A 23,880-nucleotide genomic window follows, 5' to 3' on the forward strand; every position below is an offset into this window, starting at 1 on the left:
TATATATATATAATAGAAAGTTTCAATTTTATAAAGTTGTAAAGTCTTTCGTTTTATTTTTTGAATTTATTGATTAATAAAACATGAAATGGTTTTATGATACATTTACATAAAATATGTGTAATAATTTCAAACTAACTAACAATTAAAATGTATGTTAACAAAAGCCAACTTTATTTTTTGAGACGGGACTGTCTTCTGTCCAGATCTGGGACAGTTCAGTCCAGTTTGGTCTATTAGACTTATTTTTGAATCATTTTTTGATAATCAAAACTGTTTACATTTTAAAATTTATTAAGTACATTATTTCTGTAAAAAATCACGTCGATCGGATAACGGATACTACATATTTGGATCACTTTTGTCTGAAAAAAAATAGATGGTCCGAAAACTGACGATTCATAAAAAAGTGATTCGAATACATAGTATCCGCTATCCAATCAACGTGATTTTTTACAGAAATAATGCACTCAATAAATTCTAAAATGTGAACAATTCAGATTATTGAAAAGAGATCCAAAAGTGGACTTAATGACCAAGACTGGACGCTTCAGTCCAGATGGTGGACTACAGGCAAGCCCCAGCCGTATTTTTTCTTGGAAGAAGACTTTTTATGTACCAATTTCATGTGAGATAGATGAATATTTTGCATTTTAAAATTTTGAACCTTTCATAGGAAAGATATGAATGAAGTGCATCTAATAAAAAATTGAAAACATGAAATTTTTTTTATTAAAGACAAAAATAAAAGATTCAAAAAATAAAATTTAGTTTGAAAACCATATTTCAGCCATCATATTATTCATGTTCCACTTTAATGCATAGCCAACATGGTCATTGACTCTCTGCATCTTCATAACATTGTTGCTTACACTAAAACATAAAAAGATCACATAATGGCAGAGACTGAATTAGTCATATAATTTTATTTGACACCATAACTTCCAAATTCCCTTGTTCATAAAAAAAACTCTTCTATGCTTCAGAAATGATCTCCTGTCCCGGAAAACTTATAACCCTTTATCTTATTTGACTCACAATCGTTTGATCATACCTCGAGAAGTTCACATGATTCAACGATGTGTAGAACTCATAATTGTTTAAAAAAGAAAAAAAAAAAAAAAACCTATAACAGCATTGGATATATAAATTTACAAACGGCAAATATCCCTAGCACGGGGTTTCAGATAGCTGACTATTCAAAGCAGATTCTAAGGGATGAAGGGGAAAACCTTCATTTTACTGAGGCACTATTCGACCCCAGTTTTGCTCTGCATCAAATGGCTCGATTACATAGACTGCACCATCGCTCATTCCAAGCGCGATTTGATTAGGTTGAGATGGATGTGCTGCAATCACCACAGGAAAGGCACAGCCACTGCTTCTTCTGCAGAATTAATAGCCATCTTTAAATGATTAAATCAGCCTCTCAGTTATTACATCATTCGGGAAATGGAACAAAGCATAATACAGATTATCTTAACTTAACATACATACATACAGAGAGAGAGAGAGAGGATCACATAGCAAAAGAGAACACACAACAACAATTGATGCCTCCAAGTTACCAGCCACAAGTGATCAAAATCAGAAAAGTTTCAAGAATCCAAATCTTGTTTGAAACTTTATCCCAATATAGAAGTTTGCCAACTGATAAAGATTGGGAGTTAGCTACAGAAATATGTGGGATAAGATTTTTTTTACAATGTAACTGAATATCCAACTGCAAATTTGTATTTCTCAAAGGTTTGTGAGATTCAACTTATCCCAATGAGTCGAGTCTCCAAATGAGGTGGTTAAGACTACGGCATCAAAACATGGTTGAGAAATATGACAATTGGTCAACAATTCTTGGTATTTGGTATATCAGCAATACTTGTAAAAGGAATATGGAAAAACAATGAGAACTCGGGTTGAGGTAACAAAAAAGACATGACTATCTTAGCTACAACTGAGGATATAATTACAAATGGAACTAATTAGAGAAAATGGATCTATACAATAACTCCATGTAAATGGACAGACTTGTTGAGTTGAATATATTACATATATGTTGAAATTATTAGGGAGAGCCATGGTGAAAAAGTCAGTTCAGTAAGCAAAACTTTTCTAATGACCCACAAGCAGCACCCGAAACAAAATATAAAGGGAAAATGAAAGTGGGAAAATTTATTATTTGTTTCCAAAGTTTCCCTAACTTGTCTCCATTAAGGAACAAAACCCAAAGGATGATGAAATATAAATTTCTCTACCCTGTTCGATTAAACAGAAAGTGCAGCTAACAAAATGAAAATTGTAGAAGTATAAATTCAATTTTCATAGAGAAGGCTGCTAGTTATTTAAGGTTAGCTCACCTGGCAATGGGTGAAGATGTATAAGCAGATGGTGCTAGCCGACATCGAAGCCTGAAATTGCCTGCATCAAAAACTCCAATAGCACCATCACGAAATCCGGCAAAGATTAGCAGACCATCACATGAGTATGTTGCACTCGAAATGGAAGCAGAAAGGAAACCCCTGGGATGCCACTGCAAGAAGGTCTACAAGTTAACAAATTTAAAAGACAAAAATAGACAAACACACAGAAGCAACAAACACACACAAAAGCAAGGTGGCAGTAAAGCAGCTGAGATGGGGGATGATAAGGTTACAACAAACCAATGCTGCATTTTGTGTGTAATAAATCAAGACAATAGATACCTAAAGACAATAGAAAAGGTTATCAACAAACCAATGCTGTATTTTTTGTGTAATAAATCAAGACAATAGATACCTAAAAACAATTGATCAGGAAAAGAATTTAATAACAGCCACCATAAATGCAGAAAAGACTATATAGCACTCACCTGAATTACTTACTATATTAAGATGGTTTGGGTACATGTAACGGAGATGTTTAAATAAGTTCACGCTAGGAACGCTTTTGGTTGGGAGCTTTTATTTCATCTTGGGCTGAAGTAACATCTAATTTTCATTCATTCGTTAAAAGAAATGTGCACTAACCAGTAGCTACTGAGAAACATAACTCTTTAATTAGATAACTCATCCAATCCCATTACCAACTAATAACTATAGTATGATATCAAGAGCAGAATAGTATAGATAGAACTAGATTCTGGTTAGTTTATGGCAGGACAGTTTGGATTTAGGTTTGAGGCAAGATAAGGAAATGAATAAAAGGTGCTATCCAAAACCACCTCACTGTAGAATAATGAAGGAAATAGTAAAGACTTTGGGTCTAGCATACAACTAAGGAATTGATTCTGTCTGTCACTCTTATATGTCTTCGACTTCCCTGAGTGTGATATTTCAAGAGTAGAACTTTTACTCGGTTCCTATATTGTAACATATACATGCAATTTAAAGCTTTAATAGCTTAAGACAGCAAATAACCCTCCATGTAAGAACATGGTCTTCCTTGCAGGGCATTTTGATTAGAAATAAAGTATAACTAATTCATAAAATTTCATTATAGCTTTTCTCTCATGTTGGTTAGTGGCAGGCATGCTAGCTGTGCAAGAACAAATGAACTTGTTTGCTGATCCAAAGCCAAAAAAAAAACAAAATGTTGCTAGTGTTCTCAGTCAAAATACATAAATCGACTTGCAAGATATATTCTCATCATTCATGTTCATAATTTCCAAGACTTAAAAGGCACTCGAGGGTCATGCATAAAATATGTTTTGATCGCTTTTGGAGGCCCATGACAGAAGAATTCTAAATATAAACAAGAAACAGGTATATGCAACTCAATGTTTCCTATGTTTGCCATCCCATAGAAGATCGCATGTTTATCATGGTTCAAGATTGGAGAGATCAATGCCATTTCTGTCTTGACCTGCTCCATTGCTAAAAAATGAATTGGTAGCATTTAAGATATATGATGTAAAGGGAAGCTGCACTGCAACAAGAAAGTACACATTCAATGATTATAAATCTCAATTGGGAGAAATAAATAAAAATGCTCCAAGAGAGTACCGTAACCTAGGGCTGTTCAAAAAACCTACTTCACCCAACAAACCTGACCCAACCCAACAAGAAACATCGGCTACGTGAAAAGAGGCGGTCAGTCTCGGGCTGGAAGAGTACAAAATTTTGGAGCTTGGTTGGTTGCTAGTTTTGTGCGAAAAAAAACACATCTAACCCGAACCAATCACAATACCAGTTAGGGTTGTGCAAAATACTGTCCAACCTGCTTAACCCGTATGAAAAACAATCATGAAGGTTGAAAAGGTTCAGTGATTTTTAAGAACAGTTCGGTTTGATGATGGTTCAAGACTGTTTAACCCGCCTCGTCCTGCCACAATTTATAAGTTTTGTATAGTTGGTTTAGGCACCGCCACCACACCAAATCATTCCCCAAAAGAAACCCTATATTCCTTCTTCATTTCAATCCTTCTGAATTAACAAGCTCCAAACAGAGCCTCCTATATTCCTTCTTCATTTCAATCCTTCTGAATTAACAAGCACCAAACAGAGCCTCCCAGCCCTCACTCAGTCTTCTCTCTTCTTGATCTCACCCTCACGGTCTCTCACTCGCACTCATTTCATTGCTGACCAACACTTCCACAGTCCTCCACAGTATCATCTCTTTCAAGGGGTTTACTTCTAAGGCTTCAAGAAGGTAATGATCGTCGATCAAACACAAGCCTCAGGTAATCCCTTAATTTTCTCTCTCAGATCGTCGATCTCTCTCTCAGATCTCCCATTGATACTCTCACTCACTGGCTGCCTCCACTTCTACTCCCATCCACTGTAGTCCCCCAACATGTCCTCCCCAGATCCTGCTCCCCACAAAACTGCTACTCCCTAGGTTATGCTTTATTTATAGATCTTACATTTATGTACATGTATTTGTATGTGAGTGTGGTAATGAAATTTGTTTGATTGTTGGCAATTATTTGATTTTGTTGCTTTAGTTTCTAGAACACTGCTTGTTGCACCCAACCAACCCACCAAGTTGAAACCACCAATAAAATCTACCCGACCTGCCAAATTTAACCACCCACTATTTGGCGACAGGAAAAATACACAAACTGCCTACAATGGTTCAGTTGATATTTTTCTTCAAATAAGCACCATCCGACCCGTGCACACCCCTTTATTAGCAGTAAAATGCAACGTATCAACTTTTACGTGTGGCGTTTCTTTGTTGGATGGCTAAGATTACACCTTATCTCCCTCTCTACCTTATCTTCACATGACTCTCTCTCTCTCTCTCTGTCTCTCAACCTTGTTTCTCTCATTTGATATCTCTACCTTATCTTCACATGACTCTCTCTCTCTCTCTGTCTGTCAACCTTGTTTCTCTCATTTAGTGGTCTTTCCATCAATTCCCCTCCACAGCTCCCTCATGAAACTCCCTTTCTCTGATCTTCCTCACCCTTGAAACCTCCCTCCCCCGGAAACCCCTCCCCTCTCTGATTGTGGTGATGAGCGATAGTAGCAGTGGTCATAGTGATGGTGATGAACAAAGGAGGCGATGGTGATGTATTTCCCCTCTCTATTAGTATCGGTGAGTCTCATCTCTTTCTCTCTCTCCATAAATTTCTTCATGCTTTGAAAATTGTTGTGTGAGTTGTGTAACTAAGATAGTCAAATTTGAGATTTGTTTGATTTGTGTGTGAATCTAACGACCAAACTGACTGCCAAACCGAATGGTTTGACTTGATCAATTTTGGATGCCAGATTGGACGACAATGGATGAATAATTTCCTAAATTGTTGTGTTCAATTCAGTTGACGGGACAAGGGTAAACCCGACAAGGATGAACCTATTAGTATACCAACTCCAAGTTTCTACAAAAAAGCTTCAACATAATGATGCCTGAGACACAAATACAATACAATAAAAACACATTGACCTTGCAACTTATTTAGGGGGGAAAAAAGAGGAAAAAAGATGGACATGGAAAGGACAAGGAAACAAATAAATATACATAATATGTACAAAAAATAATTTCATCATTTTCTATTACAACTATATTAAGATTTTATTATATTAAAATAATTTCCACATTCTATATTTTAATTGGAAAAGAAAAATGAACAAAAAGTTTGAATATCGATATTAAAAAGCACTAGTATTCCCAAATAAAAGATTTTATGCATTTTTAGCCCCTAAAATTTAAAATCATCAAGAAAGAGGGACTAATAGATATAACCATGAATTGTTTTGGTTTGAATCACCAACTCCAATGTTTTTTTTTTCAAACTTGTAATATTTTTTGGTATGTCTAAGCAATGGGCACATATCCTCTGCGTACCCAAAGCATATCCGATACCTAAAAAATTAAAAAGTAATAATAAGACACATTTGGATGTATATCCAACATGTTTTGGGTTCTGTTTGAGGACTGTTCGTACTTCTCAAGTGATGCTACAAAGGTTAAGTTAAATGCAATAAGGTATAAAGATTATGGTCTTTACATTCCGTGTAAACATGAGACAAAAATTGTCAAGATTTACTCTTTTGGAAGAGCATCACAAATAATTTTCTATATTGGTATTGCACTGTGAAGGACTAACTTTATTCAAGGTGGGTATGATTTTGGTGATCGAAATGAGGCTAGAGAAGACATCTTAGATTTTGCAAAAACATGTTATCTAATACTAGCCAATAATTTCTTTAAGAGGGAAGAACACTTAATAACTTTTAAAAGTGGATCGAATAAGATTCAAATGTATTATTTTCTTGTGAGAACAACAAATAGCTTAAATGCAAAGATTCTAAGGTTTTACTCAGAGATGGTTCAACATCACAACATAGGCTAAAAATACTAGATATATACATTAAAGGGCAAAGAGTAAATAGTTTTGCTACCGAAGTTCGATTACTAATAAGGACGGAGTGGTTGGAGATGATGTGACCTACCAAATTAAAGTAGGTTGGTTCAAGTGAAGGAGTGTCTTTTGCATATTATGTGATCAAGGGATGAGAAGAAAAACGTAGGCTAGCGATGCTTCATAGAACAGAATGTTAGACAACGAAAAAACACTCATTTTATGTAGTGTAACGAACATTCAGCTCATGTTCCATCACTACAATATGCAACAGTAAAATAACCAACACATATATAGGGAAGACTGGGAGTCCCAAGCATTAAGGATATTTACAATGATATTGCATAGCTAACCAAGAAGTTATCTCTAAGAAAAAAAACAAGGCATTTTTAACAGGAGGTCATATAACTAGGACTTGTAGATCAATCGGCCTTTAAAAAATTCTTTCAACCCTATAAGTAATGTACTCCTATTATTGACCGCAATACCTTTCATTAATTATCATTGTCCCACATTCATTTTTCTCTTTCATCTTTTCCTTTCATTTCTCTCTCTCATTTTAATAAAATTTATATTGTTGGAACCTACTCGGCGAGATCTATCAAACAAGGTCTCAATTGAATATGAAATTATGTAAAAATAAAAAAGGTAAATTTCACACTATTTTAGGTCCAAAAGTGTAAAATTGTTTTCATAGTTTTCAAAATGTGAAATATTAGTGAAAGTGTGAAATGTCACACTATCAATAACTGTTTTATGTGATCAATTGTTTTATCACTAGGAAATTATACAGCTTTGAAGTGCGAAATTTCACATGTCAAATGACTATTCTATCACTGCTTAAATCTCTAAAATTACTCAATTTTGAAAGTATTAAAGTTGAAAATTAAAACTTGTGTAGCTAGAAACTCAAAATGTGGGGTTACATAAACTCAAAATTGTAAAATTTTAGTGAAAGTGTGAAATTACACACTTTCAATAAATGTTTTATTGTTGGGAAATTAAATGGTTTTGAAAGTGTGATCTGTTTTATCACGAGAAGTACACAATCTGAAAGTGTCAAATTTCACACTGTGAAATTCCCCAGTGAAACTGCTAAATTTCATACTTTCCACCTTTTAATTCTGAAAATTTTCAGCTTTGAAAACAAAAATTGTGAAATTTTACACTTCTAGAACTAATTTCCAAATGTGTGAAATTTCCCAGTATTAGAAATTTAATTTCTAAAAAATTTCAGTTTTTTAACACAAAAATTGTGATATTTCACACTAATAAAAACAATTTATGAACCTCAACAAGTTTGAAATTTTACCTCCTTTTTTTTTTTTTTTTTTTTTTTCTCATTTGACATTATTTCATATTCAAGTGAGATCTTTTTTCATAGATCTTGTCGAGTAGGTTTAAAAAATATAAATTTTATCAAAAACAGATGTTTACATTGGAAGTCATGAAATTTTAATTTTTAAAACATAAAATACTAATGCTCTAGCCACGTCAATGCCCCTTGGGCATGCTAGCTTCTTTAGTTTACACCGTATATTATATAAGGGTAAAAATGGTCCAAAGTTTTACTGAAATTTAAAAAAAGGACTTGAGTTTCCAAACATTCATACAACGGGACTTTATGAATTAACAAAAAGGTCATGGGACCTATTGGGAAACAAGTAGATGCAGTGGAACTCATCATTAATTTTCCCAATATACAATAATGACACCCGTGTTTAATTGCTTAGAGATTAGCTATGCAACATCAATGTAAATACTCTAGCAATAAGGACATTGATGGCTTAACAATTAAGTCATTGTTAATTCTCTATGTTTCCAATTACACATCAGAGAACCAACCTAGAATACCAAGAAACATGGTTTACAGTAGAACTAACTATTATAACATGACCAATAAAGTTAGAATAAAATTCAAATCCTTTTGATGATTTTTGAACTCCTAGTTTGACAACAAAGGGCCAGTAACTGCTGTAGAATGAATAATGAAGATGTATATTCTGTCGAAAAGTTGGTTGCCAATGAGTGTGTGGATTCTTGGATTCGACAACAACGACCCGGTTTGATCTGCAAATTGGATATTGAGAAGGCATATGACAACGTTAATTGGGATTTCCTCTTATACATGTTGGATCAGATGGGTTTTGGGAATACTTGGTGCCGTTGGATTAAGTTCTGTGTTTCAACTGTGTGGATGTCTGTCTTGATTAATGGAACTCCAGCAGGGTTTTTTCCGACGCATCAGGGTCTTCGGCAAAGGGATCCGTTGTCACCTCTGTTATTTATTTTAGTGACGGAGGCGTTGAGTAGATTGTTGGATAGAGTTGTGTGTGGGGGTCTCTTGGGGGGCTTTGCTGTGGGATCATTGTCTGGGCGTCTCTTGTTGAATCTCATTTATTATATGCGGATGACGCTCTGATTTTCTGCGGGGCTGATGTGGAGCAGGTGGGTCATTTGAGGTGTGTTTTGTTATGCTTTGAGGCAGTATCGGGCCTCCAGGTTAATTTGCGGAAGTCAGAGCTTATTCCAGTTGGGAAAGTGGAGCGATTACTGGTTTTGGCTGCTGTAGGATGTCAGTTTTGCCGGTTTCTTATTTGGGTTTGTTGTTAAGTGCCTCTTTCAAGGTAGAAAGGGTTTGGGATAGGGTGGTAGAGCGCGTACAGCGCCGTCTGGCGGGTTGGAAGAGGCAGTATTTGTCGAAGGGCGGACAGTTGACATTGATTAAGAGTGTGTTGAACAGTATTATGACCTATTTTATGTCGGTCCATGTTATTCCAGTATCGGTGGCACATCGGCTGGAGAAGCTTTAGAGGGATTTTCTGTGGGGTAGTAGTGGTGATGAATTTAGGTATCATCTGGTTGAGTGGGGGAGGATTTGTCAACCTAAGCAAGTAGGAGGGTTGGGGGTGAGGAGGTTAGTGACTTTTAATAGGGCTTTGTTAGGGAAATGGTTGTAGCGGTTTGCCTTGGAGGCGGATAGGTTCTGGCGAAGGGTGGTGGCTTCTAAGTATGGGGTGGGAAGAGGGAATTGGATTTAGAGGGATGTGCTCACCACGCATGGCTGTGGGCTTTGGAAAGGGATTTGGTCGGGACGAGAGGAGTTTTGGAGGTGGGTAGGGTTTAGGGTGGGCGATGGGTTGCAGGTGCGGTTTTGGAAGGAGAGGTGGTGTGGGGGGAGTCTCTGGAGGTCCGTTTTCCGTTGATTTTTCATATTGTGGTTGATTGGGAGGCGACGGTGGCATCTTATTTAGGGGGAGAGGATATGGTGGTGTGGGATATTCAGTTGTGGCGTGCGGTGCATGATTGGGAGGTTGCTCAATTGGTGGAGTTGTGGGCTGTTTTATATGAGGTGGGACAAGATGTTATGGGGTGGACTAGGGTGGGGGCAAAAGGACGGTTTTCAGTTGCATCTTTCTATAAGGGTTTGATGGGGGATAATGGTGTTGCTTTTCCTTAGAATAGTGTTTGGATACTGGGTGTTTCGTCTAAGGTGTCCTTCTTTATGTGGACGGCCGCTTTAGGACGGAATCTTACTTTGGACAACTTAATGCGGCGTGGTCATGTTTTAATGAATCGGTGTTGCATGTGTTGTCATGCTACTGAGTCGGTGGATCATTTGTTTCTTCATTGTTTGGTGGCTTCCTAGTTGTGGGGTTTCATTTGTTCTCTTTTTGGGATTGCTTGGGTTCAACCGAAAGGGGTGTTGGATATGCTTTGGGCGCGGTGGCGTGCTAGGTTTGGGCGTCGCCGGCGGTGGGTTTGGGTGTTGGTGCCGTTTTGTTTGATGTGGTTTGTTTGGTTGGAGCGGAATTGGCGTACTTTCTTAGACATTGCTCATGGGGTTGCTTGATTACAAAATCGTCTATTAGTGGTTATGTATAGTTGGTTGGAGAGGAAGGTTGATCCAGACATTTTTGATTTTTTGGATTTTCTAGAAGATGTGATTGGTTAGCTTCGTTTATGTTTAGTTTCCCCTACCTGGGGATGGCATCTCTGTATTTGTTTGCATCAGCTTGTTGCGTTCTTAATAAGATTTGTTTTATTTATCAAAAAAAAAAGAAAAAAGAAATATAATTCACAACTAAGGACACCAGTAGCTTCAGCATGATACTTTGAAGGATTACAACATAGAGGAGTTGGAAAAAAAAAAAAAAAATACCATTTGAAATGATACATTCATGTTCCTAAGGTATACTTTCAAACTATTTTAAAAACAGTAGATCACAATGATTTATAGAGCAGCACAACTGATAACAGAACTCCTAAAATATAAAAGCAATGAGGCAGACTTACGGATTGCAAGCATTCGAGCTGGATATTGTAAACAGAAATATGGCTTTCATGAACCACTAGTAGGTGGGTTTGATCATTACAGAATTGAATTTTAGTTTCTCCAACCAGGGGAGATGGGTAGCCCCGTCGTGCTTGTATGGGCCTTGAATTCGTCTTCACCCATCCTTCAATGTTCCAGACGCATAGCTGCAATTCAAATAGAGCATCAAGCATCGTAATGCAATTGTGTAAGTGGTTCAACATCATGAAAACTAAACAGAAAAAGAAATGCAAGTATCATTTTCCCCCTCAATGAAATATGACATTTCATTTTTTAGAAGTGGTTCCAGAGATGGACATAATTTTGAAAGAAAACAGAAGAAAGAAATCTCTAACAATCTGGAACTTACCTGTGCATCAGCCCCGGATGACACAAGAACATTTAGAGTCTGGGAAAACGCGAGCCCCGTAATTCGTTTCTGGTGACCCTTGAGCATGGATTTTATCTACCAAAGGGGTAAAAAAGTATGCCCAGTTTAGTCCACATTAGATGGGGGTGAAAAGTAATTTTAAAGACCCATACTATTGTCCTTGAGCAATCAATGACCTTCCAAACCCAATTATGCCTAATTACCAAATTAGCATTTAGAGAAACACACATGTGATAGCACACACAGCTTATGGTTGTTTAATATTGACTAACTTCAATGACAGTTACAACTGTAATGAAAGAAATCAGCTGCCTACTCTCCACCTACTTCACCCACTTAAACCTACTCCACTAAACCTAACCCACTACACCACTACCACCTCACCTACTCCACTAAACCTAACCCACTACACCACTACCACCTCCACTTCACCTACTCCTTACCTACTACACACTCACCCTCTTCTATATATAGGAATCATGAATCATTGTAATAGATATCAATATAAATCAATCAATAATACAATTCTCTATTTCTCTTTATACATTAAATTTCTACATGGTATCAGAGCAAAGTTAAGCACTTAGTATTTTTCGTTTCACCGGCGGGCGGCAACCTCGCCTTGGCCGCCCGCCGGACCTCAACCTATTCCGCTTATTTTCTACACATACCTTCCCATCACTGCCTAAATCCTCTCTCTTGAGGCCAATGTGAATTCCTCTTCTTCATAATCTGCACTAACTGTGGCATCTTTTCCTGGGGCAAACTCTGCAACCCAACACTCAATCTATGCTTCTCCTCCATGCTCATTTGCCTCTTGTTAGGATCCTTCGCCTTCGGCTTTGGTTTGGGCTTCGCCACAGCCTTGAGCTTCACTGCAGCTTTCAGCTTCACGGCAGCCTTCGGTTTCACAGCAGCTTTTGGCTTCGCAGCTGGCTTGGCCTTTGCTGCTGGCTTGGGCTTCACAGCGGCTTTAGCTTTTGGCGCAGCAGCTTTTGTCTTAGCCGGAGCCTTCTTTTCCTTTTTCGCTTTTACAGCCTTCGGCTTTGCAGCAGCCTTCGGCTTTGCTTCCCTCTGGTGGCTCCCCAGGTTCCACCTGAGCTGCATGATTCATTTATAGCTGCAATTGATAAGGGAAGTATTAGAACAATGCCCAATAGAAGTATGCCAGCTGCTCCTTACCCTACTCCTGGAGCACTATTAATAGGTGATGCTTTCAACATGCGTCATCCTTTAACTGGTGGAGGAATGACTGGAGCCCTGTATAAGGTGTTTTGTGCATCTCCTGATCAAGCAAGGAAGGAAATGCGTGAAGCATGTTTTGATTATTTGAGCCTTGGAGGTGTGTGTTCAACAGGACCAGTGGCTTTACTCTCTGGTCTAAATCCTAGCCCATTGAGCTTGATACTCCATTTCTTTGCTATAGCCATATATGGTGTTGGCCGTCTCTTGCTACCATTTTCTTCCCCTAAGCGCCTGTGGATAGCAGCTAGATTATTTTTGGGTGCATCGGCTATCATTTTTCCCCTCTTTCTCTCACATGGGCTTGTCCCCTCTCTCTCCTCTGTTTGATTTCAAAATCCATTATTTTTATTTATTTTCTCCAAACCACTTTCCTTATTTCCCCCATCTTTCATTTTTGATTTCAAATATATTTTTATTATTTCTTTCTTTATTTTTCTTTCACATTATTTTTTAATCTTTTTCAAATTCTATTCATACCATATAACTTTGCACACCAAACCATCTTTTATTCATCTCAGGGATCAACCCCGATCACAATTTTAACAAAAAAAAAAAAAAAAAAAAAAAAAACCACAACAACACAACCCACAACACCACAAGATTTGTTTTCTTTTCTGCAGACGGCCACCCACCGACCTCACTTTTTCGCCTATTCCGCCGGTCTTTTCTTCTTGCCTCCGTCCTGGGCGGTCCTTGACGGTGTTGCCTCCGTGTTTCCCACTCCACTGGGCACGATCACTACTCCCTGCTCCTCCACTGCAGCATATGGCGGCCCTCCAAATCGGAACATCACGGTGGCCTTCCGCTTCAGCTCCTTGTTTTCTGCCTTTAGCACACTTATCTCTGCTCGCGCATCCTTATACATGCGTTGGAGCAGAGCCAGCTGGGAGTTTAACTGTTGCACCTCATTTGTCCTGCTCTGCAGCCGGTTCGACAAGTTTGTGACCGCAGTCATGGTTTCCACACATGACTTCAGAGTATACTGATTGGCCTCAATATCAGTTTGCACCGCCATTTTTTGCTCCACCGACCGCATCGGAAAGTTCAACGGAGCAAAACCAGAGGTGTTTGGTTGAGGTTCACTGGCCACCGCACCAGTTATTTCTCTTGTGGGCTCGTTCAGTTCTGGAAAGAGCGTGAGCAGACCACGGGAAGAGGAGGCCATGTTTTGGGTAGCTGGACGGGAAGAAGAGGCCATGTTGCTGAGTGTTTCAGAGACGGGTTGGTTACAGAGTATTACAGAGTTTCTCTCTCAGGCAAGGAAGAGTTTTTCAGAAGATTTTAGCAGGTTTTCTGCCTCAGCCTCCGCATTGATTTATATAGAACATGACGAAGAGGCCGACACGCGCACTGTCGATCACGTGCATCACCGCGTGTCTGGCGCGCCTTTTGATGGCTCGTCTTTTGATGAATTGGGCACGCCTTTTGATGGCACGCCTTTTGACGGCACGCCTTTTGACAAAATTGGGCACACCTTTTGAGGGTGCGACTTTTTAAGGGTCCGACAAGACTCTGTAAACTGTCCCGACATTGATTCCGGTTAGCTCCTTTATGGGTCCGACAAGACTCTGTAAACTGTCCCGACATTGATTCCGGTTAGTTTCTACAAGGGTCCAGCAAGACTCTGTAAACTGTCACAGCATTGTCTGCTACAACGGTCCGACATGACCCCATAAACTGTCTTCTACATCGTTATGACACCACCATACAGTGTCATCTACAACGTTATGACACCCCCATACAGTGTCCTCTACAACGTTATGACACCACCATACAGTGTCCTCTACAACGTTATGACACCACCATCCAGTGTCTGCACCAATGGTCTGACACGACCATACAGTGTCTCTTATCCTCTTTTATTTTTATGTATTTTCTTGTTTTGTTACTCTCTCCAAACTCAAGTTGATTAGTTCCTATCCCCCTTGAGTTTGCGGGGGGCTGTTAAAATCCACCTACTCTCCACCTACTTCACCCACTTAAACCTACTCCACTAAACCTAACCCACTACACCACTACCACCTCACCTACTCCACTAAACCTAACCCACTACACCACTACCACCTCCACTTCACCTACTCCTTACCTACTACACACTCACCCTCTTCTATATATAGGAATCATGAATCATTGTAATAGATATCAATATAAATCAATCAATAATACAATTCTCTATTTCTCTTTATACATTAAATTTCTACACAAACGATTCCAAACTAAAGTCAAATTATGAATTCACTGCAAAAAAGCAGTGATAATAAGACTGATCAGGATCATCATAGGCAACATCCTGCGGTTTTTCTATAAGGCAAGTACAGTTGATAGCTCCGTGACTTGTTAAAAGATTGGTGCTTCACCTCGTCAGTCTGAACATTGAATATAAGAATGGTAGAATCCTCCATTCCTATAGCAATGATATTGTTATCTTGCGGATGGAACGCCAAGTAGGTTGTTGCAGGAGGTGGACCCATGAAATTTTTCATAACCTGGTCAGAAATTCCCAATTCCAATTAGTCTAGCAAAAGTTGCAGAGCCATCAGCAATCTGGAAGTTTGGAACCAATCAACAATGGCAAATAAACTACAAGATCATGTCATTATTGAGTAGAAGGATAGCTACCAACCTTAAATGCAATCATGTTGTACAAAGAGATCTTCTCACCAGAGGCAGACATGATATAACAATCATTTTTAGATAATGCAATGCATGCAACTGACTCTTCAGCTGGTTTAGTGTCACTCAAAGTATTTGTCATAAGATTCCCAGTTGCAGGTTGCCACAACTGTGGCATAGTAGATGCAGAAGACTGGCAGAATATAAAGAAAAGCAATCAGAAATTCAATCGACTAAAACTTTATAAAAAAGATAGCACGATTGAAAAACAAATATGTTCAAATACTAACTTTCCCAGATGGATTATGTTCAGTACGCGACCATTTCCAGAGCTTATGAATGGCATCAGAGGCAAGTGCCAGCAGAGCAACCCCAGAATAAGTGTAGAGCAGGTGGACAACCTATGGTCCATGATACATGATACATTGCACTTAGTTCAAGCTAGATAAAGATGGCTATGGGGAGAGAGCAAAAAATAACAAGTACTCTTAAAGAAATGGGTAAATGACACTAACCTCCCTTAAGGTTTGAAAAAAATACATCAAGGCCCACAAGTTTTACATAAATTACATTGGGTTCCCTTAAGGTTTTAATTCACACATAACACTTTCCTCCTTTTTCATTAGTAATTTGGTAGTTGCATGAATGAAAAAATTGATATTGTCATTTCTTTTATACTGAAATGTATATTTACCATTGTTTATCCCTGTGTCCACACATCATCTACATTAGTTTAGATTGCTTTAGTCTTACTAAAAGGGAGGACAGTATAATTATGCCAAACTTATGGGACTTACTATATTTTTTTCTAAACCATAAGGGCGGTCAGTGAGGATGAATGCCTCAATAAACAGGACACCTTAAGCATGCCATGACGGAACTAGAGATAGTATTTCACACACTACAAAAAAAGTTGTGAAAAACATCACAAGATAATTTAAGATATATGTTCTCATTAAAAGCAGATGTCTTTCATAGAAATTGGAACTGCAAATTTGGATAAGTCAGATCTATATAGATATCTTTCTAGAACATACCTTGCTGGCTGGCAATGGGTCAGGCAACCGTAAAACCTTGAGTTGAGTTGAGTCAACTATATCAGGGAACTTGCATCTTCGAATTTTGTCAATATTATCTGAAATCCTTGGTTTATTATCAGCCATCATTCTGTTCTTGACGGCAACCTACAATTTTCTCATACAATATAATCTAAGGAAGCATTGAAATGACAAAACCTGATAATGAATATAAGAGAAACAGAATAAAATGGTGCCAATTGACAAAATGTTCTGTAGTTAGAAACTATAGAGCCAGAAACATTTGTAATGGGGATTGGAGACTGCAGACAAAGTTGCAATGAATACAATCAAAACCCAATTCATGTGGGACATAACAAAAATCATAAATAAATAGAACAAATGAGTAAAATTACTTTAACATTGACAACTTCAGGAAGACCTCAAGACCCCTCAAACGCCATGCTCTCAGATGCCATCAGTATCTGCTAAAATCTTGGTTCTTGTCACTTGCTGTGACAGCCAGCAATGAATCTTCTTTGTTAAATATTAGTACGGGGCTTGCCTGCAAGGAAGCCCCAACATCAAATAGAACCAGAAGAGTTTTGTATTATTCAAGTTAATGTGTTGTGCTTAACATGACAATGGTGTGCAAAAAGCATACTAACAGGCAATCCACCGTCTGCACCAGCAACTGTTAGTGTGCAGGTATTACCCAGATCACAAAACATCATCTGGAATTCATCCCAGCAGCTAAAAAAAACACACTCCTTTGATGTTTCAAACTGCACAATACCTAAAAATCACTTTCTAAAAGCAGATTATGGTGGTGTTTAATCTAGAAGTTCTATTGAAAAATATTCTACCGTTTGGTGAATTTTACAAAAAAGGCATTTCACTAGAAGTCATGAGCGGAGAAAATCCATTTCAAAGAAGCCTACTAGGCTAGCTTCTGAATTGACTTCTTGTCAAATCCATCACTCACTCAAGTGACATCCATTTAATTCCACGTACTATCCCCATTGTTTGTAACAACATGTCAATAATACCCCTTATATTATTATATTTACAAACCCTGGCCTATAAATAAGGTAGGTTATGCGTTCACTTTTATCTCCAAGTACCCACAAAAGAGATCCATGCTTTTGTTGGTTTATAACAAGAGAAAGAGAAGATGGGAGAGGAAACTTGTCTATCATCTATTACCCATGCTTTTTGTTTATCTCTAACTCTATTTTACTTCTATGAAGAAAAAAAATAGTACAGCAAACATACCCATCTGAGTCAATGTTGAAATATATATGTAGTCCACATAATATTTATATATATATTAAAAAAAGAAACATGAAACCCATTACATTAGTGGTAATGGACAGTATTCGTCAGGTTGAAGTTATTTGACACTTCTGAAATGTTTGCACCAAATGTACACTTAAATATTGAAAGCACTTCTTGATTCAAAAGTACTTCCAAAATTCACCAAACTTCCAATTTCTCTTGAAGTCCTCCCTACAAAGTCCTTGAGGAAAGACTTTAAACAAAGAGAAGCTATGCCAAACAGGCTCTATGTCTTTTTAATAGCTCCTTCACCCTCATTCCACTCAACTAGGTGAGATTCACCCTCTTTGCTTGTTCCACAAGAGAAGTCTGAAAAAATAGTTAGAGAGAGAGAGAGGATAACGATCATGATTCTTGACAACATTAACTACAAAAGCATTTCCGATTGGTCATAATCATCATAATCATCGTCATCATCATCATCACACTAATAATAATACGAAGAATGGTATAAAGGTGCCACTTACACAAACACCTTTAAGGTTGCTAACAATGGGCAGTTGCTGACCTTACAAAAAAAAAGAAAAAAAAAAAATACTGCCAAAATAAATGAACACTTGGCACCATTCACAAATAATCCTGCCTTTTTGTTAACAATATTCCCCACGTAAAAAGCATTAGAATGAAGAAGTATAAAGTATTTCATTTGTTAATACATTCAGTAAATGATCAAAAGTATGCCTCTGTTACAAGCAGTGCCATCTTATGCTAGTTATCACACGGCTAATTAACAGAAATGAGGCTTTTGTTCCATGTCACTATTGCATTTTGCTACTCATTGCCATCGTTATCACTTGCTACCCGTGGCTCCAACCTTACCAGATTGTATGTGATTTGAGGCTCCATTAGAAAATAAACGAAGGTATAAAGTCTTGTTTTGAACCTTTTGTCTAGTTCCTCATCCCATGTCTACGCAAAAACTTTCGATTTTCCATCTCAGTTGCCTGAATAAATTCAGCAAGTGTCTGACTTTCACAGGTCCAGTTTTGATGCAGCAATAATTTTTTATGGATTTATTCTCTCTCTCTCTCTCTCTCTCTATTCTTTTCTTTTTTCCTCTCCTAGATATATAATTTTCTTTATAGATACAGCAATATACTATCATACGAGCCATTTTATCTTTCTGAGTAGTAATGAGTGTTACACGATCTTGGGTAGAACTCATACCAAGCTTTTGGGGTGAGTTCTACCCAAAATCGTGTAATCAGAGCCAAAGTGCTGAAGGATGGGTAGGGTGTGTGTTCCTGGCCCACACGCCGTAGGTGCTGCCGAGTGAGAACGCTGGGCGTGAGGGAGGGTGTGAAGCAAAGTCCCACATCACCTGAGTACTAAAGTAATATTAAGCACATAAGCGTGAGGGCACCCTCACCTTAATAGCTAGCTTTTGGGGTGAGTTCTACCCAAGATCGTGTAACAATGAGGTCTTTCTGGCTGTTAGCACATGCTTATTGTTTATTTCTTTCTCTTCATTTTACTTAGTTTTCTATCTTTGAGAATGTATCTCTCTCCCGTGTCATCTACTCATGCCACCTTTGTAATAGTAATGGTGATGATGATAGTCTTGTTCCATACCACAAACAAAATAATAATAGTTGTTCCTACGGATATGGAAGCTAGAATTATTATTTTGGTAAAATTTCAAGCTTAACCGAAATTTTAGAAAAACTGTTTGCAAATTTCAAGCCCTTTCCAGTTGGTGTGGGAGGGAGTGGGGGGATCATACCCATTTTGCATAACAATTATATGCACATAGGCACTTTCCAAACTAATTTCACATGTGATCTCAAAATTTTGGTGCCCCGTCAATTTGCACATCAAACAAAATAATATGAAATTATTACATCAGATTATGGCTGACAAAAATTAAATCTTTTGTGCTAACTTTTCTATTTATATAGCATGTCTGGGATACAATTATACAGGATAAAATATATTCATACATAAGTAAACTTCTTCACAAGTGGCTAAGTTTTAGAAGCAAAATAAGAATCTACAAAACGTTGTGTTGCATTTTATGGCTTGCTTCATTGCTGCACTTATATGATTCATGAAATTGAAAAATACCAAGTAAGTTAGCTACTTTATAATATCTAAAATGGTATTAAGTTTTACACGATCGTCTTGTAAATGTCGTGGACAACCAATAATTGGCAGACGCATCAGCTAAATATTGCACAAAGAGAGAGAGAGAGAGAGAGTTTATATAATAACCTAATTTAACTAAACCTAAGAAGCACGGACACTTCTAGGAAGGTGACGTATCCGTGTCGGGTGCGTGTCGGACACCGACACTCTTTGGACACTCTCAGGACACGTGTCCGACACTCTTCAAAACGTGTCCTATTGTTTAAAGACTTGGACACTCTTTGGACACTTGAAGGACACACGTGTCAATCGTTTAAACACACGTGTCTAACGATTAGACATACGTAAAACTAATTATAAGTTTGAACAAAATAACTTAAGATACAATAATAAAATAAAAACCATATAAATTTATAAGAATTAGTGTCATATTGCATTTTTTATTATCTTTGAATGATATATTCATATATATATAACATATAATAAATATATAAAATTATGTATTTCATACGTGTCCTTCTCGTGTCGTGTCCTGCATTTTTTGAAAATTAACGTGTCGGCGTGTCCGTGTCGTACTCGTGTCGTGTCACGTGTCCGTGTCCATGCTTCTTAGAACTAAACCATGTTTATGGTTAAACCATTCATTTGGACCCACATCAATTATTTCTTGTTGGATTGTGTTTTAGAATAACCTGATCTGAAGTTTCATACAAGCAATGTCGTTCACCAACCGTCACACACACAAACATCCGCACACTCTCTCCCACACGATCAACCGGCAATGTCTTTGTTCACCAACCACCACCCTTATATTCTCTGTTCACACACACGTTGATGTTTAAATACCCCAAATCAATTGTGTAGCAAAATCTGTGACTAGAGTTAGGAACCTCCACAATTAATTGTCTCCATTTCAAATCAAGGGACTAGCTAGTGAAAAGAGAATTCGAAAAAAGACAAAAGGCGGGCAAAAGAGGGAGAGGGAGATGAATAAAGAGAGATCTGATGGTGACATTAGTGGTAGATTTGGGGTGTGATGGGTGGTGTTTATGGTGCCGAAAAAAAAAGAAAAAGATATGGGGTGGTGAAAGGTGTTGGAGGAAACATATCTGTAGGTGGTGAGGGGGCCAAGGGCAGAGGAGGATGTAAAGCACAAGCTTCACAGGACAGCTGTGTAGAACTTAATCCCGTCTGAAATATCCTATTTCTAGTCATTCACTTCTAGTAATATCATTTGCATGCCCAAAAGGTCTTCAACATAAACTACACTGCATGTCAGTTTGAAACTAAATTTTTGTGTTTGGATTCTAATTATAGAATATATTGCTTTATTATAGTCTCCGCTCTCATCATCGGGAGCCAGGATTTCTGTGTTTTACCCATTTATGAAAAAGTTTCTTGGATGACAAAGAAGGCACTTCGATTGGTTCGTTCATCATCCCATTCTCGTGTGCAATCTGTCATTTTTCGTATGATTTGGATTCTACTAAGCTCCCTATTTATTAAAACTAATTGCATTTCTAAGGGCATCACCAACCCTTGACTCAAACTTGTATCAAATTTAAAGTTGAGTAAAAATCACTCAAATCACCCTCCATTCCTTGACCCAAATTATACCAAATTGAGTTTTTACTCAAATTTTTTCCCTGCCAAGTCAAGAGAGACTCAAAATTTTCAAGACCATTTTGTGGCTCTGAAATTATCAATTTTTTTAGGCAGGGTCCTTCAGGACTACCCAGGAGCGTAAACTCAAGGATCAAGCAACACCCCTTAATCATATGATCCGGGCAAATGGGAGGGCCGACAAGAGTCGAACCCAAGTTGCCACTGCCATTAGTGAAGCTTTTACTCAAAGTTATGCTTAAATATGAGTTGATCCATTGGAGTGGTTCATATCAAATAAAGATTTGAATAAAATTTTAGTAATGGCCATGGATGGCCTAATAACCTCTCATAGGGGGTGTTATATAGAACATAAACACTAATACCTAGCAATTTGCATTCTGACGAATATCACAATTTGCTCCAAAACAATAAAATCCAAAGTGAACCAAACATTTTTTTTTTCTATTTAGTCATAGTGTTTTCCATATCAAAAACAAAACATCAATCGCAATCAATTAAAATATAGAAAGAGTATAAAAATTTCTACAAAAAGGTGGCCTTAATTGCATGATACCTCAACTTATGCAGAATATACTTCAAATTGCATTTTAGACAACAAATTTGAATATCAATCAATCTATCTCACAATTAACATTATTTTCTTCTGCCCATTTTCCATGAATGCAATCTGAGTAAAGCAAGGTTAAAAAAAAAAAAAAAAAAAACTAAAATTCCAAGTTGGGTACATAATTTTTTGTTTTTACCTGAGAAAGAAGAGAACTGGGAAGAACAGAGTGAGAGTGATGAATCAAAAGGACGAGAAGATAGAGGAGATCTCTGGGTCGAAGAGAGAGAGAACTGAGATGTCCCTGAAGATCTGTAAGGCGGTGTGGGTTTATTCACGCGTTCTTAACATTGTCGGAGAAAGAAAAAGACACTCTTCAAATTACTCCACCATTTACCACTACTACTATTTTCTTTCTCTTCTGTGTCTTTTCTTTTTTTCCCCCTTTTTTTTCTCTTTTCAGTAAAAATTGTTTTTTGGGGTGTTTGTCTTTTTCTTCTTTTGTTTGAAGGTAATTAATTTACACCGACTACCCCATAATCTGAAAAATTAACTGCTCCAAAATAAGAAAAGATTTGAATAGCAGAGCTAGAGATAAATGGGGTTGACTAAAAATGGATTACAAATTAATTGAGAATGTGAAAAGTTGTTGACCTGATGGAAAGTAGAAAGTAATTACAAAGTGGTGAGAATATTTTTTTCTGTAAAATTACTAAATTATCTTTTCATAGGTTATTTTCTATTTTTTCTGTACCGACCACTATACTCGTTGCTAGCTACTCTTTTACCTTCTAGCCTACTTCTTTGTTGTCTTCTACCCTTGCTTCCAGTAATCCCATCATTCACGATTTTGTGTTTAGGATTTTTGTGATTGTGATTTTTACAATTTAGTTATTTAAGATTTTTAAGATAGTGATTTGAAGGCAAGATGAGCTTTTCGTGATCATGATCTATATGTGATATGAAAGGGTGAAAAATGAGTTGTAAAAGGTGATGATGACGAAGAAAGTAGTGAGAGTGTGACTGGCAGTGACGGAAGGAGAATAGATAGGGTTAACGGTGACGTAGATACCGATGCCAGATAAGGCAATGACGGAGTTGATCAATGTAAGGAGGATGAGGTGAGCTAGGGTTTGCAAGGAAAGGGTGAAAAGAGAAATATATAGGGAGGATGAAAAGATAATTGAATAATTTTACCATTTTCTCACCATTTTATAATTATTTTATATTCTTTCATTCTTACTGTAATTATTTCAAATTCTCCATTCATTTATAAGTTTTTTTGATCAATCTATTCAAATGCAATTCTCTATTTAAATGCAATTCTCTCATTTATAATCGCATTAGATATTTGTTTTCATTATTACCCATTCCTAAGATAAATATATAACCTGTATTAGATATTTGTTCTCATCATTAGACATTCTTAAAATAAATATCAGCAATGTTAGGTATGATGAAAACCCTTTCATGAAAATAATCATGAAAGTTTTGTGACCCTTGGATTATACTTAGAATAAAGCACCACACACTAATTAAGGTAATTTAAGGATCATAAATCTTTCAATATAATTTTCATGAAAAAAATTTAATGATCCCTAACTTTTCTCAATAAATATATAACAACATTATAAATGACACTCATCACTTTTCGGAGAAGAATTTTAAAGAAAATATGAAAGAAATTAATCATTATAATTTTTATGTAATTTTTCATTTTTATCAAGCTTACTTATGTGATAAATTATTTTTTTTTCTTCTCTCTTATTTCTTTCCCAAGCAAGAAAGAGGAAGGACAAATATCAAGCAGGTGGCATTTGGGGTTAATATTTACTTGGCAGTGAGAACCTTTCTTGAAATTACAACACAAAGATTTTTGTAAAACTAATTACATAAATATGGAATCTGATAACTTTTAGAACAAAA

At 37.1% G+C, this 23,880-nt stretch overlaps 1 protein-coding gene and 1 long non-coding RNA gene across 8 annotated transcripts; one reads left to right on the forward strand and one right to left on the reverse strand.

Annotated features, from left to right (window-relative positions):
- Nucleotides 1-897: 897 nt before the first annotated feature.
- Nucleotides 898-22,587, reverse strand: LOC114304496 (protein TOPLESS-RELATED PROTEIN 2). Of its 7 annotated transcripts, XM_082901924.1 has the most exons (11): nucleotides 22,154-22,382; nucleotides 17,030-17,146; nucleotides 16,778-16,926; nucleotides 16,383-16,529; nucleotides 15,636-15,746; nucleotides 15,356-15,538; nucleotides 15,090-15,218; nucleotides 11,467-11,562; nucleotides 11,078-11,263; nucleotides 2,355-2,527; nucleotides 898-1,387 (listed from the first exon to the last, which is right to left on the reverse strand). In XM_082901924.1, the coding sequence occupies exons 4-11, from the start codon at nucleotides 16,509-16,511 to the stop codon at nucleotides 1,240-1,242; spliced, it is 1,155 nt and encodes a 384-aa protein (XP_082758050.1). In that variant the 5' UTR covers nucleotides 16,512-16,529; nucleotides 16,778-16,926; nucleotides 17,030-17,146; nucleotides 22,154-22,382; the 3' UTR covers nucleotides 898-1,239. The 7 variants fall into 7 exon arrangements, with proteins under 7 accessions (XP_082758050.1, XP_082758049.1, XP_082758051.1 ...); XM_082901923.1 differs by lacking the exon at nucleotides 17,030-17,146 and having other exon boundaries at nucleotides 22,154-22,587; XM_082901925.1 differs by lacking the exon at nucleotides 17,030-17,146 and having other exon boundaries at nucleotides 898-1,406; nucleotides 22,154-22,413.
- On the forward strand, nucleotides 4,458-9,283 carry LOC145806100 (uncharacterized). Its single transcript, XR_014348670.1, has 2 exons — nucleotides 4,458-5,514; nucleotides 5,688-9,283. It is a non-coding gene; the product is annotated as an uncharacterized LOC145806100 (long non-coding RNA).
- Nucleotides 22,588-23,880: the final 1,293 nt, after the last annotated feature.

Source organism: Camellia sinensis, chromosome 13 (genome assembly GCF_055761805.1).
Source record: "Camellia sinensis isolate YWXY chromosome 13, ASM5576180v1, whole genome shotgun sequence".
Classification (NCBI taxonomy): domain Eukaryota; kingdom Viridiplantae; phylum Streptophyta; class Magnoliopsida; order Ericales; family Theaceae; genus Camellia; species Camellia sinensis.